Source organism: Seriola lalandi, unplaced genomic scaffold (assembly GCF_002814215.2).
Source record: "Seriola lalandi dorsalis isolate HSWRI2012SDOR001 ecotype SW California unplaced genomic scaffold, Sedor1 jcf7180002054376, whole genome shotgun sequence".
NCBI classification, from domain to species: domain Eukaryota; kingdom Metazoa; phylum Chordata; class Actinopteri; order Carangiformes; family Carangidae; genus Seriola; species Seriola lalandi.
Window position 1 is genome coordinate 82020 of NW_019524929.1, and position 21054 is coordinate 103073.

General features: G+C 41.5%; 2 protein-coding genes across 3 annotated transcripts in view; one reads left to right on the forward strand and one right to left on the reverse strand.

Annotated features, from left to right (window-relative positions):
• The first annotated feature begins 3214 nt into the window (after positions 1–3214).
• Positions 3215–11023, forward strand: LOC111656969 (neuronal acetylcholine receptor subunit alpha-7-like). Its single transcript, XM_023408896.2, has 10 exons — positions 3215–3667; positions 5038–5177; positions 5680–5724; positions 5918–6027; positions 6112–6191; positions 6482–6649; positions 7130–7324; positions 7812–7898; positions 8036–8145; positions 8730–11023. The coding sequence occupies exons 1-10, from the start codon at positions 3616–3618 to the stop codon at positions 9621–9623; spliced, it is 1881 nt and encodes a 626-aa protein (XP_023264664.1). The 5' UTR covers positions 3215–3615; the 3' UTR covers positions 9624–11023.
• Positions 11024–13211: 2188 nt separating this feature from the next.
• snx27b (sorting nexin 27b) overlaps positions 13212–21054 on the reverse strand; it is a 12380-nt gene continuing 4537 nt past the window's right edge. Inside the window, exons 2-13 of one of the 2 annotated variants that reach the window (XM_023408926.2) lie at positions 20199–20430; positions 19641–19833; positions 19413–19477; positions 19220–19324; positions 19008–19086; positions 17960–18123; positions 17757–17846; positions 17119–17268; positions 16894–17022; positions 16141–16200; positions 15996–16044; positions 13212–15859 (exon numbers count right to left, since the gene is read on the reverse strand). In XM_023408926.2, the coding sequence (XP_023264694.1) occupies positions 15792–15859; positions 15996–16044; positions 16141–16200; positions 16894–17022; positions 17119–17268; positions 17757–17846; positions 17960–18123; positions 19008–19086; positions 19220–19324; positions 19413–19477; positions 19641–19833; positions 20199–20430 (1384 nt within the window). In that variant the 3' untranslated portion in view covers positions 13212–15791. Of the gene's footprint in view, positions 15860–15981; positions 16045–16140; positions 16201–16893; positions 17023–17118; positions 17269–17756; positions 17847–17959; positions 18124–19007; positions 19087–19219; positions 19325–19412; positions 19478–19640; positions 19834–20198; positions 20431–21054 lie in introns of both variants that reach the window. The other variant, XM_023408927.2, reaches the window with a different exon arrangement.

Genomic DNA, 21054 nt, shown 5'->3' on the forward strand with positions numbered 1-21054 from the left:
TTTGGGAAAAAATCCAGAGCTGGAGTGCCATAAGCCGCCCCTGCTAAGTTTACTACTGCATTGCCAGGTTTGTTTGCCCAATTCCCAGTGGAGTTTCTCTCCTTTCCACAAGTAGCCTAAAGCTGGAATAGGGGTGGTATGGAGGCCCCCACAGCATGTTATCAGTGGCTTTGCTTGCACTGTCTCTTGAGAGCTGATTTAACATAAACACCCATAGTGTAATCTTTATCTTATCATTGCTCTGTGAATCATTAACTGTGTATACTGGCCAGCACCCTATATGCTTCCTTACTGAGAGAGGACAGCATTACATTTATTACCTTTCCACACTAAGTTACAGTGCTGTCTGTTTTTTTCCATGTTAGCCTTTCATAAAAGTGCGATCCCAAGGATTTGACTTCTTTTACCCTCTCAGTTGCATGTTCAGACACAAGTAAATCCTGACATTCAGTTCTCTTATTACCAAATACAACATCATTTTTCTCTTGACATCTTCAATCCCCTCTTGCCTCCCCAATCAGCTATTTTATTTAGGGCTTCCTGCACTCGCTCAGATATATGTTTCATGTTTCTGCTGCTTTTCGGGATGCCTCCAACATCCGCAAACAAGTCAAGACCAAAACCTGCCCAAATGTCTTGAGAGAGATCGTTTTGATCATCTTGATGTGGAATAGCATCAGGCTAATTACACTTCCAGATGGTGTGCCATTGTCAATACCTGTGCCATTAGAGAAAACTGCATTACTCTGTCCTTCAAAAAGTCATGAATACGTTAATTACGTAAGTGCCCTCGTATTCCTGCTTCATACAGCTTTATAATGGGCGTGTCCTTCCATAACATGTCGTAAGCGTTCTCAGTGTAAAGAAACACTGCCACTACTCCCTCTTTATTTATCACATTTTTATCTCAGAGTCAAGGAAGAGCACATGGTGTTCCTCCCTCTACAACAGTGCTGTCAGTGCAATAGATCTGCAGTATATGACCCTGCGTGCGTGGCATCTTTCCCTGGTTTTAAAATTGTATGCTTGTTTCCAGGATGTGGGAAGAGTTGTTTCTTTCCATATATTATTTATCAGAGCCAGTATTTCATGTAACATTGCATCACCTAATCTGTTAAACAACTCACAGCTTATCTCATCCTTTCCAGGAGCTGTTCTTCCCTTTCTTTATAGCTCTGCACAGTTCTTCCAATGTAAAACATAGATTAACAGCATCAGCATTAGCTTCATTTACCTCAAGATTGGATATGTGTTGCCTCGATTTCTTATTCCCTTTCCATATACCTTCCTTGCCAATGTTTGTTCCACTGAGAAAAGCCTTAAACTTATTCTCACACAGTTTTCTTTCTCTGTATCACTTGCTGCGCCCACTCCCTCCTCCTCTAATGCTGGCTTTCTCTTTTTCTTTAAAACTCATGACATTTGGTGAACTGCTGCCCATGTTTCTCCAACAGATGTCTCCCCACCTAGACCTCCACAGTATCTTCTCCAACACTCTTCTTTTACAGACTTAATCACTTTCCTAGCCTTAGCTCTCAACCTTTTATATTCTATTGCTTTGCTCTCAGTACTTTCTCGATGCTCTGTTGGCATGGTTCCTACCTCTGACTACTGTATCACATGCTTTTATCACCCATGGGACACTTATTTTCTTTATAGGGATGCATTCATATGCATTATGCAATATCATTGCACACACGGTGTTATTCCATTCATCTATTGCTCCCTCCCCATTTACACTCTCAAGAGTGTCATCACATTTTTCATCTGATAATTGGGAAGAACTGCTCCCAGTCTGACTCACTGTGATCAAAGTCTTGTTTTTTATTCTCTCGCTTGAAAGCTCATGTACCCCAGATTTACTACGCAGCCGCATCGGCAAGGCTCAGATAGTTTTTATTTGCAGTTGTGTCCTTAAGTACACGTTTGAGGCACTAGTATTTCCTTTGCATGCCACGTTCGACTTCACTACAGTCCAGAGGGACAGATTGTAACTTTGACTCTATACTACATTTATTTGACAGTAGTTACAAATGAGGATTTTTACATATTCACAGCATATGAAGATCTGAAAAAATATGTTTCTTATTAGAGATTAAACACCAAACAAGATACAAGTAGAGCTGAAATGATTATGTGATTGAGAGAAAATAAATTGGAAACTAAAATGCCAAACATGTTTTCAGTTTCTCAAATGGTAGGGTTTGGTGGTTTTCCTGTCAATAATTTTGAGGTTTAAACTACTGGTTGCACAAAACAAGCAGTGTGGAAGTGTCTGTTTGGGCTCTGAGTAGTTGTGAAGGGCATTTCTCACTGTTTTCTGAATGTTTACCGACCAAACAACCAGTTATTTGAGAGAATAATCTGGGCAATAATGAATAACGAAAATAATCATAAGTTGCAGCCTCATATAAAATAGGTATGAATGAACAGTAAAATGCTGCTTACACATTAATGTGTGAGTAATCAAAATATAATATGTAATAGTCTAACAGTCACAGAGGCCATTTTTCTGCATGAAGTACTTTTACGTATGATACTTGTGAATACATTTTCTGCATTATACTTGCAATAAGTTTTCAAATTTCGACGTGTTACTGGAATGTGATACAACCAAAATGACACATGTACAGTATGTCGCTGAAGCAGGGTTTTCCCCTCTGTATACTTAAATTCAAATGTATAGAGTAAATGGACTACAATGATAGGTATTACCATCTGAACTGGAATAACCTGCTCTCTTGCCCAAGCTTATTATGTCATGTGGCGTTTAGAGGACTAAAGAACTGGTGTGCAGTGCATATGAGCTTTTACCCCCAGATTGTCTGGCAAGTGATGTTTTGCACTTTACCAAGCTATCCTGTGGGTGTCAGCATTACTCTGTGAATGTGCTGATGTCAGATTCAAGTATTTAAGAAGCAGCTTTCAAACAGAGTTGGATGGTGAAAAGGGACAGACATGTTTCAACTGGTTTAGAAATCTTTCCTTCTAGGTCACTAGTGTGTTTACAAGGAAAATGTTTATTTTCCTCCGTCTATCTCCTTTTCAAACATTGAGTTAAAGACACCTGGACGACTGCTACTGTATAATACCATTACTTGGATGGCTGACCATATTCATAAGAGTCCCTCAAAAAAACAAAGCCACTCTTGAGATCCATAAAAGCATTAAAAAAAAAAGCACTTAGGTCCATGGTGAAATGATAGACGATGACTGACATGTGATGACAGATAAGTGCATATCAGAAAGGCAGTGATGAGCAGAGAAGCATGAAGGGTGAGTATGAGCTGTGGCCCGGGATACACCTGGCTCTCAGAAGCTGATTGACTCCAACACACAGCATCTTCCTCTTCAGACGAGTATTCCTTTCACTGCGCTTCTCACCCACTCCGTCTCTGCTGCTCCTTCTTCGTCTCCCTTTCTCCTCCCTTCCCTGCTCTGCCACTGCCGGTATCACACTCTCTCCACTTATTCTCCACAACCCCTCTTCTCTTCTCTGGATCTCTCTCTCTCTCTCTCTCTCTCTCTCTCACATCCTCCTTCATCTGCTCTGTCTCTCTCTCTCTATTTCTCCCTATTCCACTCTTTCTCCTGTTCAATTCAGATGAACGCAGTATGTGGCAGGCTGTAGCTCTTTGGCTGTTGATACTCGCGACTCTGCTCCGAGGTGAGTGACTTTCGTTGGTGCTTTAAGTGAAACTGTGCTCGAACAAGTGTGTGTTTTGCTTTGCGTGCTGTATACTACATTTGGTCTTCAGTGTCTGTGCCACTGAGCGGTTTGTGCTCCTAAACTGTGCACAGCAGCTCACGCAGAGACTGTCTGTTGTTGTGCAGCCAGACACACACGCACAAAAAAAAGATTTATTTTTATGATGAGTAAGCAACAGTATAAAATGTAATCATCTTTACTGCAGACAAGAGAGCTGAGCTGTGCAATTTTATGTAGATGGACAGATAGATAGATAGATAGATAGATAAATAGATAGATAGATAGATAGATAGATAGATAGATAGATATGCTGAAAGAAAGAGAAGGGTGATTATGAGGCTGCCAGAGGTTAATTTACTACGCCTGGACATTATGGGCACCAGGGACTATTCATGTAAATTATAGGCGTACCATCTGTGGAGCCATATTGATATTAATTATGGTCCAGTAAGTGACTATAGATTTGACACCACACAGTGAGTGCATAAATCTCAGAGCATTCACTGTAGCACTCTCACTTCACTGTATGTGGTTTGAAAAGTTGTAGGTACTGTTTGGCTGCAGAACAGGGATTGTGGAGCTATTTTAAGTACCTAGTAGCTTTTGAACAATTCCAGTGTTACAGTTACAATCCGCCAACGATATAGCTGCCCCCTCCACATCGTGGTGATCACATTGTGGAGAATGAATCAAGAGTGAATCGAAGCCTTTGGTGGAGTTATAGGGCGAAGAGAGAGAGAGAGCTCCTCGCTTTCATCGTCGTGAGTGCTGTGTCTGTCTGTCTGGGGTGTTTCAGTGTTTAATGACCTCACTATTTCCTGCATAGAATGAAAGTGACATTTTTACAGCAGTGGAAAGAGTCTGACTGTCTGCTGGTGATCAATCAGAGACGTAACTGATTAGGAGGAAGGGATTTTTTTTCTCTCTTTGCTCCTCTCTCTTTTTTCTTCCTGCCTTTTCTCCTCTCTTTCTCTCACAAATACTTATTCTCTTTCATCAATTCCAATACATATATTTGTGCTCTTTTAAGAGCAACACCATCTTTGAAACATTACCTCCAATTATACCTCTAAAAACCCACCCTTTGATTTACCTCCACTGCAGCATGTCCACTTAGTGTGTGTGTTATTCTCTTTCATTCACCTGGCCTACAAATTATACACCACTATTTTTCCCAAACTGTCATTGTAATCACACCGTTTCTCTGCTGTAGCCCTCCCTTCAGTGCTTTCTCGTGATCTTTCCTGACTTTAATTGTCACTTTTTCTCTTCTTTTGATATTCTCCCATTTTTCCACCCTCTCTCTTCCCCTCCATCAACCCGTTCAGTATCAGTGCAGGGTCCTCACCAGCGCTTTCTGCTCAGGGAGCTGCTGAGGGACTACAACCCCATGGAGAGACCGGTGGCCAACGACTCCCAGACTCTCACTGTTCAGTTCTCCTTTACTCTAATGCAGGTCATGGATGTGGTACGCATGTAGTGTAATTGCAGACTTTCATGCAGTCACACAATGCATACAAACACAATTTTTTTCAAGGCTATCTTAAAACAATACTCACATGCCCACATGTACATTTAAAGAGTTATTAGTTGCTGCAATTACTGGCTATGAAAAGATCCCCTTCTAATGCAGCCCCAATGTAAAAACGCATTCAAGAGTTCAGCTGGAATTAACATGAGTCCTCATCCGTGTGAATTAGTCAAATCACACCTTATGCTTATATTAGCTGAAGCTGAATTTAGGAACGTATTTCAAGACAGAACAGGACTGTGGATTTTGTCCTCTACACTTACAATGGAGTCATATTAGACAGGGATCTTGGATGGAAGCAACAACTGTAGTGACTAAAATCTCCTTAAATGGTGCCTGAGTATATTGTCTTTGTCTTCACGGGGTTAAAACGTGTGAGCTTATCCTTAAATAACTGAATCACATATTCTCTCTTCCCTTTGCTTTGTATCGTGCAAAGGATGAAAAGAATCAGATCCTCACCACAAATGCCTGGCTGCAGATGGTGAGTGCAATGAAAAACATTAATAACCTGATATTGATCTGTGTACTGAAAATTCTGCAAGCTGTGTGGACAGAATAAACCGAAGTAACAATAATATGGAAAACCACAGTGACAGCGTGTGTCTTATGTGTGCCTGTGTGTATGTATCTGAGCGCTTTTTGTTCATTATGTATGTTGTGCTTGTGTCTCTCAGCAGTGGTACGACCACTACCTCCAGTGGAACCAATCAGAGTATCCTGGAGTGAAGAACCTCCGTTTCACTCCCGACCAAGTCTGGACACCTGATATATTGCTTTACAACAGGTACGTGGACATATAATCGCACACAAAACACAGTGGCCTCCGCTGAGCTCTAACCTGCCTCATCACTGCGTTGTTATCCTTCAGCGCTCATGACAAGTTCGATGCCACCTTTAAGACCAATGTGCTGGTGAACTCCAGCGGCTTCTGTGAGTATCTGCCTCCAGGTGAGTTTTTATTAAGCAGCACTTGTCCTCAAAACCAAACTACTGTCTTCAGTCATTCCGTAATACACGCATGCATTAGTCATGCTGCAGCAAATTCATCCCAAGAATATTTACTGCAATCAAATATTTTCTTCTTCGCTTACTTCCAGCTCGCTGCACCAAACAACATTTTTAATCAACTTTTTCTCCCCTATTACATTTTACTTTAATTAACTATTACTTTCCTTTCACTGTGAACTATTTTCTCCTGTTTTTTTTTTTTTGTTTGTTTTTTTTTCCTGCTTGTCAAGGAATATTCGTCAGCACATGTAACGTGGATGTCAAATGGTTTCCATTTGACATCCAGCGCTGTGAGCTGAAGTTTGGCTCCTGGTCATTTGACGGCTGGCTGCTGGACATCCAGATGAAGGAGGCGGACGTATCAGGATACATGCGCAACGGAGAGTGGGACCTACTGGGTAAAACGCACTGTCAGGCCCCTGCATGACAAACTGTGTTGCTTAGTAACTGTGCTTACATTACTGTCATACACTAATGTAACTGTAAAGACATAAGGATTAATTAGATTTATATTTAGATGTGTAGCTAGATTTTAGCAGGAGAAGTTGGGACTGTGCCGTATGAACACTTCATTGAATGAAAATCTGATGACAATACACTTTTAGATTTGATGTTTTTATGCGCGTTCAGGCACTTAAAGTATGCTAACATAATTCCTGCAGAAACAGTCCATAATTTTAATAAGTCAGATTTCTACACTCTTGTCTCACAGCTCTTTAAATTCCCATTTCCTTTTTACCCAGTGAAAAATATTCAGCAGTTCCAACAAAACACACTTCATTAGTTATACTGAGTTTCAGAGATGTGTCATTTTCTCAGCTGTCTTGTTTTTCCGAATTATAATGACTCCTTTGCTGCGTCTGTCCCTCTCCTCTCAGAGGTCCCTGGAGGTCGTCATGAGGTTTTCTATGACTGCTGTGCAGAGCCTTACCCTGACGTTACCTTTGTGGTGACATTGCGGAGGAGGACCTTGTTTTACGCTCTCAACCTCCTCGTGCCGTGTGTGCTCCTCTCCTCCATGACCCTGCTGGTCTTCCTGCTCCCTGCCAACTCCGGGGAGAAGATCAGCCTCGGTGAGGAATAATAAGAGGAGTGAGGAGAAGAACATGGACATAACAATAAGAAAATGGGGAAACTCAAGATGCATCTGTTATGAGATAAAAAAAAAAAAATATATATATATATTTCAAGCTGAAAATTCTTTACAATTTCCTTGTGAAATCACAGACTTATTCCACTTCACTTTCACTATTTCACTTTTCACTCACAGCTTTCAATCAGGTATACAGAACATTTGTGTGGTGTCAGGAGGGCTGAGATGGAGGGAAGCAGAGACAGAGGAAAGACAAAGATAGAAAAGGCGAGAGGGAAGATGAGAGAGAAAAATCAAATGAGTTTTCCAAGGTGTGTCAGGAAGACAGATGAGTGTGGTGAGAAGTCAAGTGCAGCATACAAAATATACTGTTCCACTAAGTGTACGCATGTACTTTGTCTCTTAAGAATTCTCTCTTCTCTTTTCTTTGTAACCCACGGCTCCCTGGTGTCTTGGTCTGCCTCCAGGCATCACGGTTCTGCTCTCTCTCACAGTCTTCATGCTGATGGTTGCAGAGATTATGCCCGCCACTTCAGATTCTGTGCCACTGATAGGTCAGTTTTGGTTTGTTTTTTTTCTCTCAGGGCACATGTGTGTATCTGTGGGTTTTAGTGGGTTTTTAGGCACGCTGACACTGTTCATAGCATACAGATTACCTGCACCCTTATGAGCGAAATGTCTTCTGTCACAGGTCAGTACTTTGCCAGCACCATGGTGATTGTTGGGATGTCAGTAGTAGCCACAGTCATCGTTCTCCAGTTCCATCACCACAACCCCGACAGTGGGCACATGCCGCGTTGGGTGAGCTACAATGATGATAAAATATAAATGTTATTCATGGAGCAATTTTCTGAACGGCACTGAAAACAACGTTCAAACAAATATCATGAGAAATCATAGTAGAACAATACAAGCTTAAAGTGGCTAAAAACAATGGAATAAAATAGAAAAAATAACATAAACTATCCTAATCAGCTAAAATCAGGTCAAATTACATGATAAAGGCGTGATTTTGGAAGTGATTTAAAAGAGGACCCAGACTCAGCGAAGCAGATGATTCCAGCTTTTCAAAGCTCGACAACCCCTGGTCTTGAGTTCTGGATCTCAGATCACATAAAGGTTTGTAAGGAATTCTTAGTATTATAGCTAAAAGTTAAATATTACATTTTAAAATCAAATATAAAGTTAAAAGACAGCCAGTGCAGTATGAGCGTTTTAGTGGTTTAGAAAACCAAGCATTGGTCAAATCTTTGCAATGCTCTTAAACTGATTTAAAAAAAAAAATTAATAACATGGTGATTAAATGGGATGCAGAAGATTTTAAGCTTAAATGTGCATCTATGCTCTTTAAGTCTTTCATCAGTATATGTCTCCCTGTCTGTCAGGTGCACTTGGTTCTGCTGCAGTGGGTTCCTTGGTTCCTGCGGATGAAGCGTCCAGGCGAGGGAGTGGAGCCAACTCTTTCCAACAGCCAGGCAGACTCTCAGAGCAAGACCCTGTCCTCTCCTACCACCACCACTACCACCATCACCATCCCCACCCCAGTGCCCTCCATCCTGCCGCAGAGCCTCAACTCCCTGCAGGCCAGCCTCGCCCAGCTCAACCACCCTCTCCCACACTCACTGCCTCACAGGCCCAACTCCCAGGCTGTTATCCTCCCTAATCCCAGCCACAGCCACAGAGATCCCAGCCCCAATCCACACTCCCAGCCTAATGGTCATCTGCCTTACATGGGCTTCCAGACCTTCCAGACTACCGCAGAACTGGAGCCAGTTCAGAGGAGCAGAACCACCAGTCATGGGAGGTTTAACAGTGGACCCGGTGGAGGAGAGGGAGAGGGTGCAGCAGGAGCAGGAGGAGGACCGGCTGGAGATACACCAATCCACCACCACCTCCCATCTTCCAAGTTCGGGAACCCTCCGCTGGAACCTCCAGTGTCCCCTGACCCTGACCCATCAAGCGCATCCTCTGGACCCTGTGCTTTAGAGGCTGGATCAGGAGCAGGGAGATCAGCTGTCATGCACACCCACAGCAGCGTGATGCGGTCTGTGGCTGTGGACAACCAGCTGCAGGCTCTTCTGGTGGAGGTGCAGTTCTTAGTGGAGCGTGTTCGTGAGCAGGACCGGCAGCTGAGTTTGGCGGAGCAGTGGCAGTTTGCTGCAGCTGTCATCGACCGCCTGTGCCTGGTGGGATTCAGTGTTTTCAACATCATCTGTACCATCGCTATCCTGATGGCTGCACCCAACTTTGGAGAAGCACTGTCAAAAGACTTCCTCTGAGAGGCCACAAACAGACATTTGAGAGTGAAGGGGATGTTAAAGTATAACACAGATAAGGATTTGTTGGAAGCACAACTGCTGTTAATGACACTGGGACAAATAACAGCAAATATTTCCTGCTACAGTCCAAGTAACATGTGGAGTGGACTATGATTTAGAAACATTACAGTTTCATTTCATGTGTTCTAATATATACCAGATCGTGCTCACATTTACTCACATTCTTGCTCACAATCTTTTTGCTGTGGTTTCTATGGATGTTTTATTGATCTTCGAGTGGGCGGTTTGTGGACTGACAAAATCATCCGCTAAATCCTTGACAAATAACAAAAAAGAGTTTTGTAAAGTCAATTCATCCCAGAAGTGATGCGAAAACTGGAAATCATGACTACTTGATTTGTAAAGTATTTGTACTGCTGAGAGAGAGAGAGAGATAGAGATAGATAGAGAGAGATGCGACATAAAGTTGCTCAGTAGAAACACTTTACGCTGATGTGCTGCATGTCCAATGGTAGAGCTTTTTCACTCAAGCAGGATTCCTTTAACAGCTAAGACTTTCACAGTTTCATTAAAACTGACTAGGTTTCCTGTTCGCTGAGCTTGCATCAACTGTCAATGGAGACGCTAAGAGGACTTTCTGATGACAGCACAGAACAATTTCTCTGTGCAGTCTTCTGTTGCACATTTTCTCAAATGTAAATGATACTGCGGTACACATATTTTGCAACCACTGCGATGCATTTTTAATTTAATTTGTTTTCTCAAGATTTTTTAAGTTAATAGGATGTTCAGAATCGTTGCGATCAGTATTTTTACACATGAATGCCCAGTTCCAGAAATTAAAAAACAGAAAAATAATCATTCTTGTGATGGGATGATTATATCAGAGATTAATCTCTGCATCACCTTCAACAACAGTGTTAGCTTCACATTATACTGTATACCGTGGCCATTTCAGTGTTATGGAAGACACTAATGATTATCCAAACAAAGCAAAATGCAGCTAAAAGAAATATTTCAAAGCTCCAATTTTTATTAATGTGAAACAGTATTGTCTTCCTGTGCAGGCATTGATGAGGTTCAGACTCATAGATCATGTCAGCTTTTCTAGGAATCCTTTTTCACAAGGCTTTTTATCTTAACACACACCTCCACTCATCCATCCATTCACACACACACACACACACACACACACACACACACACACACACACACACACACACACACACACACACACACACACACACTCAGGTCTATGCAGAAAAATATCATCCTCATGACCCCAGCTTTGAATGTGAATCATGACATACATTTTGCAGAAGTGTTGGACACTTGAATGCCAATAAGTTGTGACGGACTGAGCTGTAAACATTGTGAAATAAATTGTCTCGTCTTTTCTACTCTCTGGACATGCATCAGATTTTCTATTCTCTGCCTCGGCTCGCCTCCCCCGCGATCGAAGTTTCTAAAAGGACACAGGAGCAGAGGGCAGGAGGCGGGAAGGAGAGGAGAACGAGCCAGAGAGAGGAAAGGGAAGATGGAGGTAATGAAGCACAGCAATAAAGAGGAGAAAAAAAAAAAGAAGAAAGAGAGATGGAAGGGGGGTCTTTGCAGAGGCTTAGAGCTGGAGAGGATGCAGAGCGAAAGCGAGTACAGGCAGAACAAGGTGCATGGTTAGTAGAAACAGAGGAGGGAGGAAAATGTGCTGAGAAAGCCAATAGGGACCAATAAAGTTTTTAACTGATTGCTCATTAATGAGAGAGGGAGAGGAGGAAGGGGAGGGGGAAGATGAAGAGGAGTGAATCCCCGCCCCCTTCTCTTCTGGGATGCTGCTGCTTTTAAACTGTACTTAGAGCAGCATTTAGGGGTGACTGGGCATATATTCTGAATTGGCAGGGGGTGTCTTTATCAAATTTATGTTATGGATCTTGGCAAACATTGTCATGTAACATGATTGACTATGAAATAATGCAAACACTTTATGATGATTAAATTTGGTTAATTGGTGTATTGGCACAGCAGTACTCTAAACCTTCAGCCCTGAGGCTATCAATTTGGCTTTAAACAGTTTCATCGTAACTACAGTATGTGCCAGAATGGTAGCTCACTATTGGAGCAATTCACTGTGCATTTCAATGTCGTACTGAGCTCCTTTTGTGCGTATTCCTGGTGGGGCTGCTGAGAGATGCAATACAGCCCAGGTAATAAATCTGAGATACTCTCCTCCTCCAGAAACTCAGTCGTCCACCTGCTCTGAGTCGACAGCTCACGCAGAGCTGTTTGTTCAGAGGAGCAAAGCAAACCGACTCACACAAACCGAGCAGGAGAGTGGCATGCACAAAACGTGTCTTTGGTACCAAGGGGCCGCCGCCATGTGTGGTTGCAGTTGTTGCACAAATATGTACACGCACACACACACACACACACACACACACACACACACACACACAGAGCAGCATGAACACGAAACCCACTCACACATCAAGTGGTGAAGTACGGACCCTGCTGCAGACCTAATGCAGTGACCACACATACTCCTGAAGCTCTCCAGCTCTCACACACACACATTCCACTGTTCACTGACACTGCTGCTGCTTGTGCAGTGCTGCCAGTTCTGTATTGTGTTTGCTCATGCGGAAGAAAAACAAGAAAGGGTGAGAATATAGAAGAGGGGGGGGGATAATACCTGAGCTAAAATGGTTTTGTATTTTAATAGAGTTTCATTTAAAAAATGTCAAAGAACTACTGAAATGAAAAAAAGGTTATGACTACGTAATAATGCAACAATTATGTGCTTTACACACTAATTTCTGGTGTGTCAACTTTTCACACTTTAATAGTGAGAAGGAATAAGGAGATCCCACAGGCTGCCAGCCCATCTCAGGTTTTCCACAGACTACTACACCACTACTTCTGACTGCATGTTTTTGCAACTGTAGAAAATCCACCAGTACAGGGAGAATATCCTGCAGGGTGAAGAAACCGAGCCAATGCAACCCACGTATCTTAATATTTCACAACACTTCATATTTCTTCAATTCCTATCATTTTATTTTTTTTCTTTTGTTTTGGGGATATTACTTTTCCTTAAATGAAGCTTCAAGTTACACATCAGCTTCTTCCCTTCATGTATTGAAGGTTTGGTAGGAAACTGAAACTGAACACTGAAGTCTGATCATTTACAAAATGAGGTCTTGGCTTTTCAAAATTCAGATGTTCAGACATTATATCCCACACCGCTAACAGTCAATACGTATTAATTACTGGGTGCACACACTCGATGCAGGTCGATATAAAACTGCCGTTTCACTGCCTGTTGGGTAATTGTCTCCCAGATCTCATTAAGAGACATTGGAGTTGGGGAGAGAAGAGGAAGGTAATGAGGAGAGGAAGAAGACGGACACAAAGGGAGAGCAGGAGTACGAGTGTGAAATCATCTTTTACAGGATAAATATCACCCTGCTCACTGGGGGTGGGGGGGGGCTTGTGTAATGTAATGTCATGATTTTGGCAGTCAGCTCTCACATACTAGCACTGTCTCAGGTTTCAACACACAATGTTAACACTGAAACCAAAAGCACCAAAAACTTTGCATCAATAAATCAGTTTATTTAAAAGAATATGTTACAATTTATTACAGTAAGCGACGTAACCAAACACTTTGTCTTAAATTTTACATTTCAACATGTCAAAAGAACCTGCAGGGTTTTCAATCCCTCCTCTCCTCTCAGCGTGTCTCTTTGAAAGCCAAACCATATCAGGTGAAAAACTCAACAACAGAATTAAAGATTGTATCTTACTGATATAAATAATGCAAGTGACTCTTGACTTTAATTGGAATGAGTGAGAGAATGAGAGAGAAGTGAGCCAAAGAGAGCGCACACCTGAAGGTGGGCAGATCAGACGATGTCAGACAATGGACTGCTTCAGACGTGCTTCACTAAACAGACAAGAGTCCTGGAAAATACGTTCGGCCTTTTACGACCGCGCATTCAGTCGCTCGATTCAAACCTAAACGCATTCAATTAAACCTCTTTTACACATCCACCAAGGTCTGTTGAAGCTCATTAATCACCCAACATGGCTTTTTAGAACAGCACCACACAATCACCATCATCCTCATCATCACAAGCACTCTTAGTGAAAGCCACTGAATCTATAACTCCTTGCTTGCCGATGACAAAAATCGAATCGAGAGACGAATAGGAGTTAGGGCAATTGAATATAATAATTTGTTGACATTCATTGGCTTCATATGATGATCACATGCCCTTATCATGTTATTATTTTACACATCTCTCTTTCCCAACTTATTGACTCGGAGCAAGTTTTTTGTTTTGCACATTTGAAGTTGGGTCTCAGGTCTCGGATAGGCCTGACGTGCAACAGTGGAATGAATGTCTTTGCTTTGACCATTAATTTGATGATTTTGCATAAATCAAGCACATCATGATATAGTTTACAGATTTTTGGAAATATCCTTATTAATAACATGATAATGATTTAAACAGGAGAGCTCATCTCATAAAAGCTTGTAGCAAGTGAACATGTCACATCTGCAGGATTAAGTAAAAATAGTATATAGAGTGTCAGGTTAATGATGTAATTAATGACTTCAGTCAGCATTGCATCATCAGATTATTGTTATTATCATGATTATATTCATCTAAAAATTACAACATTACCTGGGCTTATTTAGAGGGACAGTTTATTATATTACACTGCAGTTATATGATCAGTTGCCACAAAGCCTTTAGTGAATGTGTGTGATCTTCCTATTCATCGTGCTGACGGAGGGTGCAAGCTGCTCTTTTTTGCTCAGAAATCCTCATCCCACTTAACATGAATCTGGAGTGCATGACAGTACAGGAACATACCAGCTACAGAGATAAATAGAGCTGTAAAGAAAGTCTGTTTGAATTACAGGCCTGGTATAAATCCTGTGGGAGCTCCCAGGAACAAAGTAATCACTGGGAGCCAGAAAGCAGGTAGGAAGAGGAGGACCCCTGCTGTTCTACCTGGGTAATACACACTACACACAGTGTACTACACTCTCACCTGACTGGTCAGTGCCCCACATCACTGCTGCTCTCAAAAAAATTTGAATGGAGAGTTAACATAATATTACACACACATGAAAGTTAAATGCATGGCTCTGCACACGCCATTTGATGATGCAGTGCATTATCATACTGTAGTCAGTCAAACATGAACGTAAACTAAATAAGACCTGGCTTCTTCCAGTATTATGCCCACTACCTGATTCTTAGGTTACATTTCCCACATCTGGAGGTTGTAAATACTGTTGGATAAAGTGCAACATTAGTCTAAAGTTTAACATGTTCTTGCTCATGTGTTCAACCATCACAGCTGTCTGCTCTGCGTACCCAGATCTCTAAAGAAAAATGTGTCTAACAGTCCTACAAAACATCTGCTTTCTCTCTCCCTTCTCTCATTTGCCACATTACAATGTTAATAGTTTTCTTTTATAAACGTAGATTTAGCGCCAAACAGATGAAAACTGATGTATGTTCAGCTGTGACTTACATTCTGAGGGCTTCACTCTGGTTGGCCCCTTGCGTTTTAGGCCTCCCACTCCCCCCTGCACACATAGTTAAAGAAGACACTGCTATTCTAATCCATAAATTGAGAAGCAAAGTATCTCCCTGTGGTCAACCCTTAGTATTGCTGATCTGTGTTCCCCTGTATGAGCACTAACAGCTTTCACATTCCCTTGTTAGTCCACCATGAATTCCTTATTTGCCTCCGCTTTCTTGTCCAAGTAGGACCACTTCAGAGAAGGCTCAAAACCTCCTTGTTTGCATGTCACATTCCACTTCAAGTCCCTGCCAATAAGAGAAAAAAAAGGCTTGCTTGAATCTGTGACTTCAAGTCTGTAGACGCCTCGTTTCTTTTTGACAGAGCTCTGCTTAATGCATGATTATGATGTGCTAGAGTTCCTGGTTCATGTGTGTATAAGCTTTTTATGCTTCGGTTTATTTGATTTTTTTCATTCGCAGATGTTTGTTGGTTTGCATGTATCAGGGGTAGTTTCTCAGGTTGTGGATGACGGAGTGTAAATGATGACCGTGTAGTTAATAGCTGAGTGTGGCTGGATGTAGGGCAGGATGAGGGCCAAAAAACTGAGTCAATGACGACGGTGTGTAGTTAAGAGGTAACAATCTCCCTTCCTAGGTGCCTCCATCCCTTCTGTGCCTCAGCAGCTGGAAAATATTCTGCAACAGAAAAAGCAATCAGGACAACAAAAACCAAAACACAAACTCAGAGTCAGAAAACAGAGCAATTCACCCAGACTATTGCTGGGTCACAGACTGGACAGAGGCAGGCAAAGCCTTACCTTGCCACACATACCATCTTTACTGCAGTTCTTATTGTCCTTGTCTGTAGCCTCCTCTTCCACCTGCACACACAAACACACAGCAGCAATGAGTCAAGGGCACAAGTAAATGGCTTTTAATAGAGTAGGTTGGTCAGTAAGCAAGTAGTTGGTCCTTACCTCCTTCCTCCACTTCAGCTCACAGAAGACTCTCTCGAAGCACTCATGCATGTAGTTAAACTGAACGTTGGCCGTTCACAGCAGACACAAAGAGAGAAACATGGATTTAGATCAAAAACACAAATCAGTTTTAAATAGTTTACTTTAAAGGAATAGTTCAACATTTTGGAAAAACAAGAGATAGATTAGATACTGCTCTTGTATCTGTACTGTAAATATATGTAATATATATATATATATATATATATATATATATATATAAAAATAATATATGGTGGTGGGGGTGCTGGACTATTTCTTGGATGGGACCATTAACTTCCTGGAGACTCTCTGCAGAAAGCGAAGCAAGCATATTTCCCAAGATGTCAAACTATTCTTTGAAATTATGACAGTACTCATCTTGACCGTTTTTATTTTACTTAGACAGTTAAAGAAAAGCAGGTTCTGTTGGAATGCAACAGGAATTCAAATATAATATTATATTCAGACACTTTCTTTTTTAGAAATACAAAGTTGTTGTGAACACTGCAGGCAACATTCTGACAGCAGAATAGTCAGAAAACTGGTTATCTAAATCATTATTCTATAAAATTGAACACACTGAACAGGAAGATTACCCAACCCGAAAATACATTTCCATCACATTACATACATATAGTTTTCATTTCTTCCCGTGAGTTTTTGAGTTTTTATGACTGTTTTCACTAGAACACTTAGGAGTACAATATCATGTGTAATATTTGTGCTACTCACATAAGGTGTAAATATCTTGACCCAGCGTGGTTTCTTCTCTCCCCGTGCATATTCAAAGCAGAAGGCCATGCCCTCCTCATCTGTGTCCCACCTCTGCATCTCCCCCCAGTCGAATGCAATCACTTGGTTCTGCAACAACATTGAGGCTCTATTACACTCCCTCCATCATACACACAAACTATATTTATACAAAAGTCGAACACACTGACTAACAGTCGCCCTTGCCTCGAGTGTCCCTTCCTCGGTGCAGGCGTGCAGCTTGAAGTGGTGAATGCTGATGGCTGTGATGACGTGGCCTTTACGTCGGGAGTCGCACGAACAGTGGGGGAATATGATCTCGTTGTAGCCCTCGCAACCCCTCAACAAACTCAGATACTGAGAGAGAAAGAGGCAGAGGAGACATGATGCATGATAGTATTTTTACTGATGTTTAACTGTAACTAATCTTTACAGCCATAAAGCAGAGTACAGTCAGATGCTATAGTAACTTAGCAGCCTAAATATTGTGTAAGTATTTACCTGCAGGGTTTCGTCTCTCCAAAGTGAGGGTAATTTATTTATGTTTTCAGACAGAAAAGAACTAACTTACTTTCTCTATACAACTTTTCCCACCAATAATTATTGTCTGTGACACTCCCCTCAAACCTACACTCTCACTGTTTGACTATCTCCACCCCCAGAAGACTCTGCACCTTTTCAACTCAGTTATATCACACACAGCGAAGGGAGACTGAACAGGTAGGTGCGGAGGGATGACATAAGACAGTGAACTATAACAAATAACTCTGGCTCTGTGTGTGTGTTTGTGTGTGTGTGTGTGTGTGTGTGTGTGTGTGTGTGTTGCGGCCATGTGAGAGACTGACCATAGACATCTTCTTCTGCTCTGCCAGTTTTTGCAGCTGGTAAGACTTCTGTTCTGCTTTGATAAACCCTTTCTTTACATCATCCACAGCCTGCAAAGACAAGGGAAGATAGGGTACACTGTTAAAAAAAAAAAAACAACAACACACAAACACGAAAAACGCATACATAAACGCATACACACACCACAGACATATGCACATACCTGGTGAAAGAAATAGTTGACAGCAAGCTGGTTGTCATTGAGCAGAATTTCCTCCTCTGTGGTGAAGAGCCACTTGCGCAGGGTGAGGCAGGTTCCTGGGATGGCTGAGGTATAGTTCTGTACATACAGTTTGTGAGGGAACTCGTTGGGGGCAAGCTTACGCACTGAAGAAGAAAGGGATGAAAAAAGAGAAGGAGGGAAAGAATAAGATATGTGGAGAGACACTCTTGTGTGGTGAAGTCTGCAAAATTAAACAGAAAGAAGAAGAATGCAATATTTTTGATTGTTTTCACTGCATGTGTTTAAGACAAGAAATGGGTTATCTGCATGTTAAAGAGAGATATAAGGTCAGTGATATAACTTATACCACACACATTAAATGTAAGGAAATGCATCTTGATGTCAACCCTGAAACTAGAAGGTAACCAGCCTGAAAGGGCTAGAGGATGGGGAGTGATTCATCATCTTGTTTTTACCCTGAGAAGAATTCCATGGATGTCCTTCTCCACATTACTGAAGGATAAAACATTTTTAACTTCTGAGTTGTTCTTGAAAGAAATACATTTGGCCTCTTGTGACCTGTATGCAAAATATCATCAACTCTTTTTTTAAGTGTACCACTGCTTCTGCCTTTGTAGTCACAGAGAGAGAGCACACAGTTCATGGAGAATAAATTCAGTTGAGCTAAATGGGTTGAAAATAACTACTTGTGATATAGTTTCATTTAGTTGCCTTCTTTAAAAAAAATAAAATTGACATAGCCTTGAACCACACTAGCCTTGAGAAATGAAGACAAGATTGAAGTGAAATAAAAGAAAATATATATACAAACAGGAACTTAGGTATTTATTTTAGACTATTTTGAAAAGGATGGCTTATACTCATGACACTCATGCAAATACTCTCTGCTGCTCACTCATCAGTCAACATTTGCTACAACTGAGGTCCAAGTTTGTGTTGTTTCACCAAAGATGGAAAAAGTTTTCAGAGCGGAAAAATGCATGAGCATACACACAAACTCATGCCTCAGTTATATGTTCTTACTCACCGAAGGTGTGGTTGATGACCTCAAACAGAGCAAAGTAGCTGGCTGTTACACTGTCCATCCCTAGTTTCATTACCACAGCCTGAAAGAGACAGAGACAGAGTGAGAGAGAGAGAGGGTGGAAAAGAGAAACAGGGCAAAGCATATGCAAGAGGGCTGTAATAAGGTCACAGTTATAATGGTTAACAGTTATACAGGCTTGTGTTTGTGTTTACCTGGTAGACCTGGTCTGTAGTAGAGTTTTTGCGAACTCTGACAGTGAGGGTGGTTTTATCCGGCATGGCTATTCTCAACTCCACATCTGACACGCCATTATAGTTCTAGTTCATGAGAAGGAGAGACAATCTGTGCAGTGAGTCACAGGCAGAGAACTACAAAAACAGACACAAATAGGTTTTTCTGTTGTACCTCATCTGATTCAGACAGGAACTCCTGCATGATGTCACTTTCTCCAATTACCCGTACAGAGCACACTGCAGATAAAACACACATAATATCATGCAAAGACTGTGAAATAACAGTGTTTATACAATGATATTGACTCCGTATTTATGAACTTTCTCACAGATCAGTCCATACTTTTTGCCCTATTACTTAGCTTTAATTACTTAATTCTTGAAATCTTTTTCACCTCACCTTTCTCTAAGTATTCTTCCAGGCCTCTGCGTCGCGCATCCAGCTGCTGCTCCGAGAGGGAAAATGGCCATTTCCCTGGCAGCTTGGGGAATGTAAAGTTGGCAAACTCCCGCTTAAGGTTTTGGTGTAGGATCACAAACTCCCGGTAACGCTTGGAGCACAGCTGCCTGCCTGCCATGTACACATTATATACCTGCAAGGAGAGAATGGGGGGTCGAGGCAGGGCAAGACAATGATGAAAATGAATGCTCTAAAGCAATGACAGGGAGTTAAAATCAATCTGTTTTCAAGTAACAGTATTTTACCATCAAATCAATTATTTATAATACTTAGTTGGAACAATAGTCTGATCACAGGCCTAGATAAAGAGTCGTTAAAGACGTGGATACTGTGAAATTGTGATTTTTCTTCTATCATCCAGTCTTCTTCTTCTTCTTTTTTTTTACACCATACCCGTTCACTGACCAATCCTCTGATCTCAACTTTCACTTCATCAATTTATGGTTCCAAATTTATCCTCCCCCTCTCAATTAGCCATCTATACAAAAGTGCACCCACCACAAACTTTTCCTGGTTGAGCTCAGTGTGTTTGTAGCTGGGCACAGAAATGGGGACAGCCTGTTTGTCGGAGTAGTCGTAGCAGGACTGAGCTGAACCATCGTCCCCGGGATCCAAGCAGTCAGCCTCCTGGGGTGGGACTGGCAGAACGGCCAGCACCAGCTCCCTTTCCCCGGCCCGGATCAGGTCAACTACTTGCTTATGGGTCGCTCCCTCTACATTCACTCCATTTCTGTCAAATGGAGAAAGAGATGAGAGTATTGTAAATAAATCTTACTTAATCTTCCTGATGTTACTTAAAATATTCATTTCTTTATAAAAAGGTACTACTTATATTGTTTGTGTCTATGGCACATTTAAGGCTGCCGTTTGTATTGGACTGATTTATACTGAAAGCTTTTACAATTCCAGTAGCAAAAATATGAGAAAAATCTTACCATATAATGCAAAAAACAATAGTACTCCAAACTACACCTCCATGATTATCACACTTGCATCCATACAATACATCAATACTGTCACAACAATGACAGCAACAACAACAACGGCAACAACAATGAGAAATCGGTAGGTAGCATTTATACAAGGCTATTGTATTCAAACACTTACAACCTTTCATAATTTTGCATAGTAAGCTTATCTCATGGAGCAAGGCCGAAGATTGAATTATGAGATTCTTAGCAAAATGGATTGTACAAATTACTGAAAGACCTAAACAGCACATAAATTCTCAAAGAAATGGCACACAGTGAATAATGATAGCAGATGGGCTACAACAATATGGAAACAGCTTCTGTTTATGTATGCACAGAAGCAGAAGATTTGTCCTCAAAATCACTCTGGGCTCACCCCCCCC

Coding starts and splice junctions, on each gene's coding strand:
- LOC111656969 (XM_023408896.2), top strand. CDS start 3,616: ATGTGGCAGGCTGTAGCTCTTTGGCTGTTGATACTCGCGACTCTGCTC. Junction 7,325..7,811: donor CGGGGAGAAGATCAGCCTCG/GTGAGGAATAAT, acceptor GTCTGCCTCCAG/GCATCACGGTTCTGCTCTCT. Junction 7,899..8,035: donor AGATTCTGTGCCACTGATAG/GTCAGTTTTGGT, acceptor CTTCTGTCACAG/GTCAGTACTTTGCCAGCACC.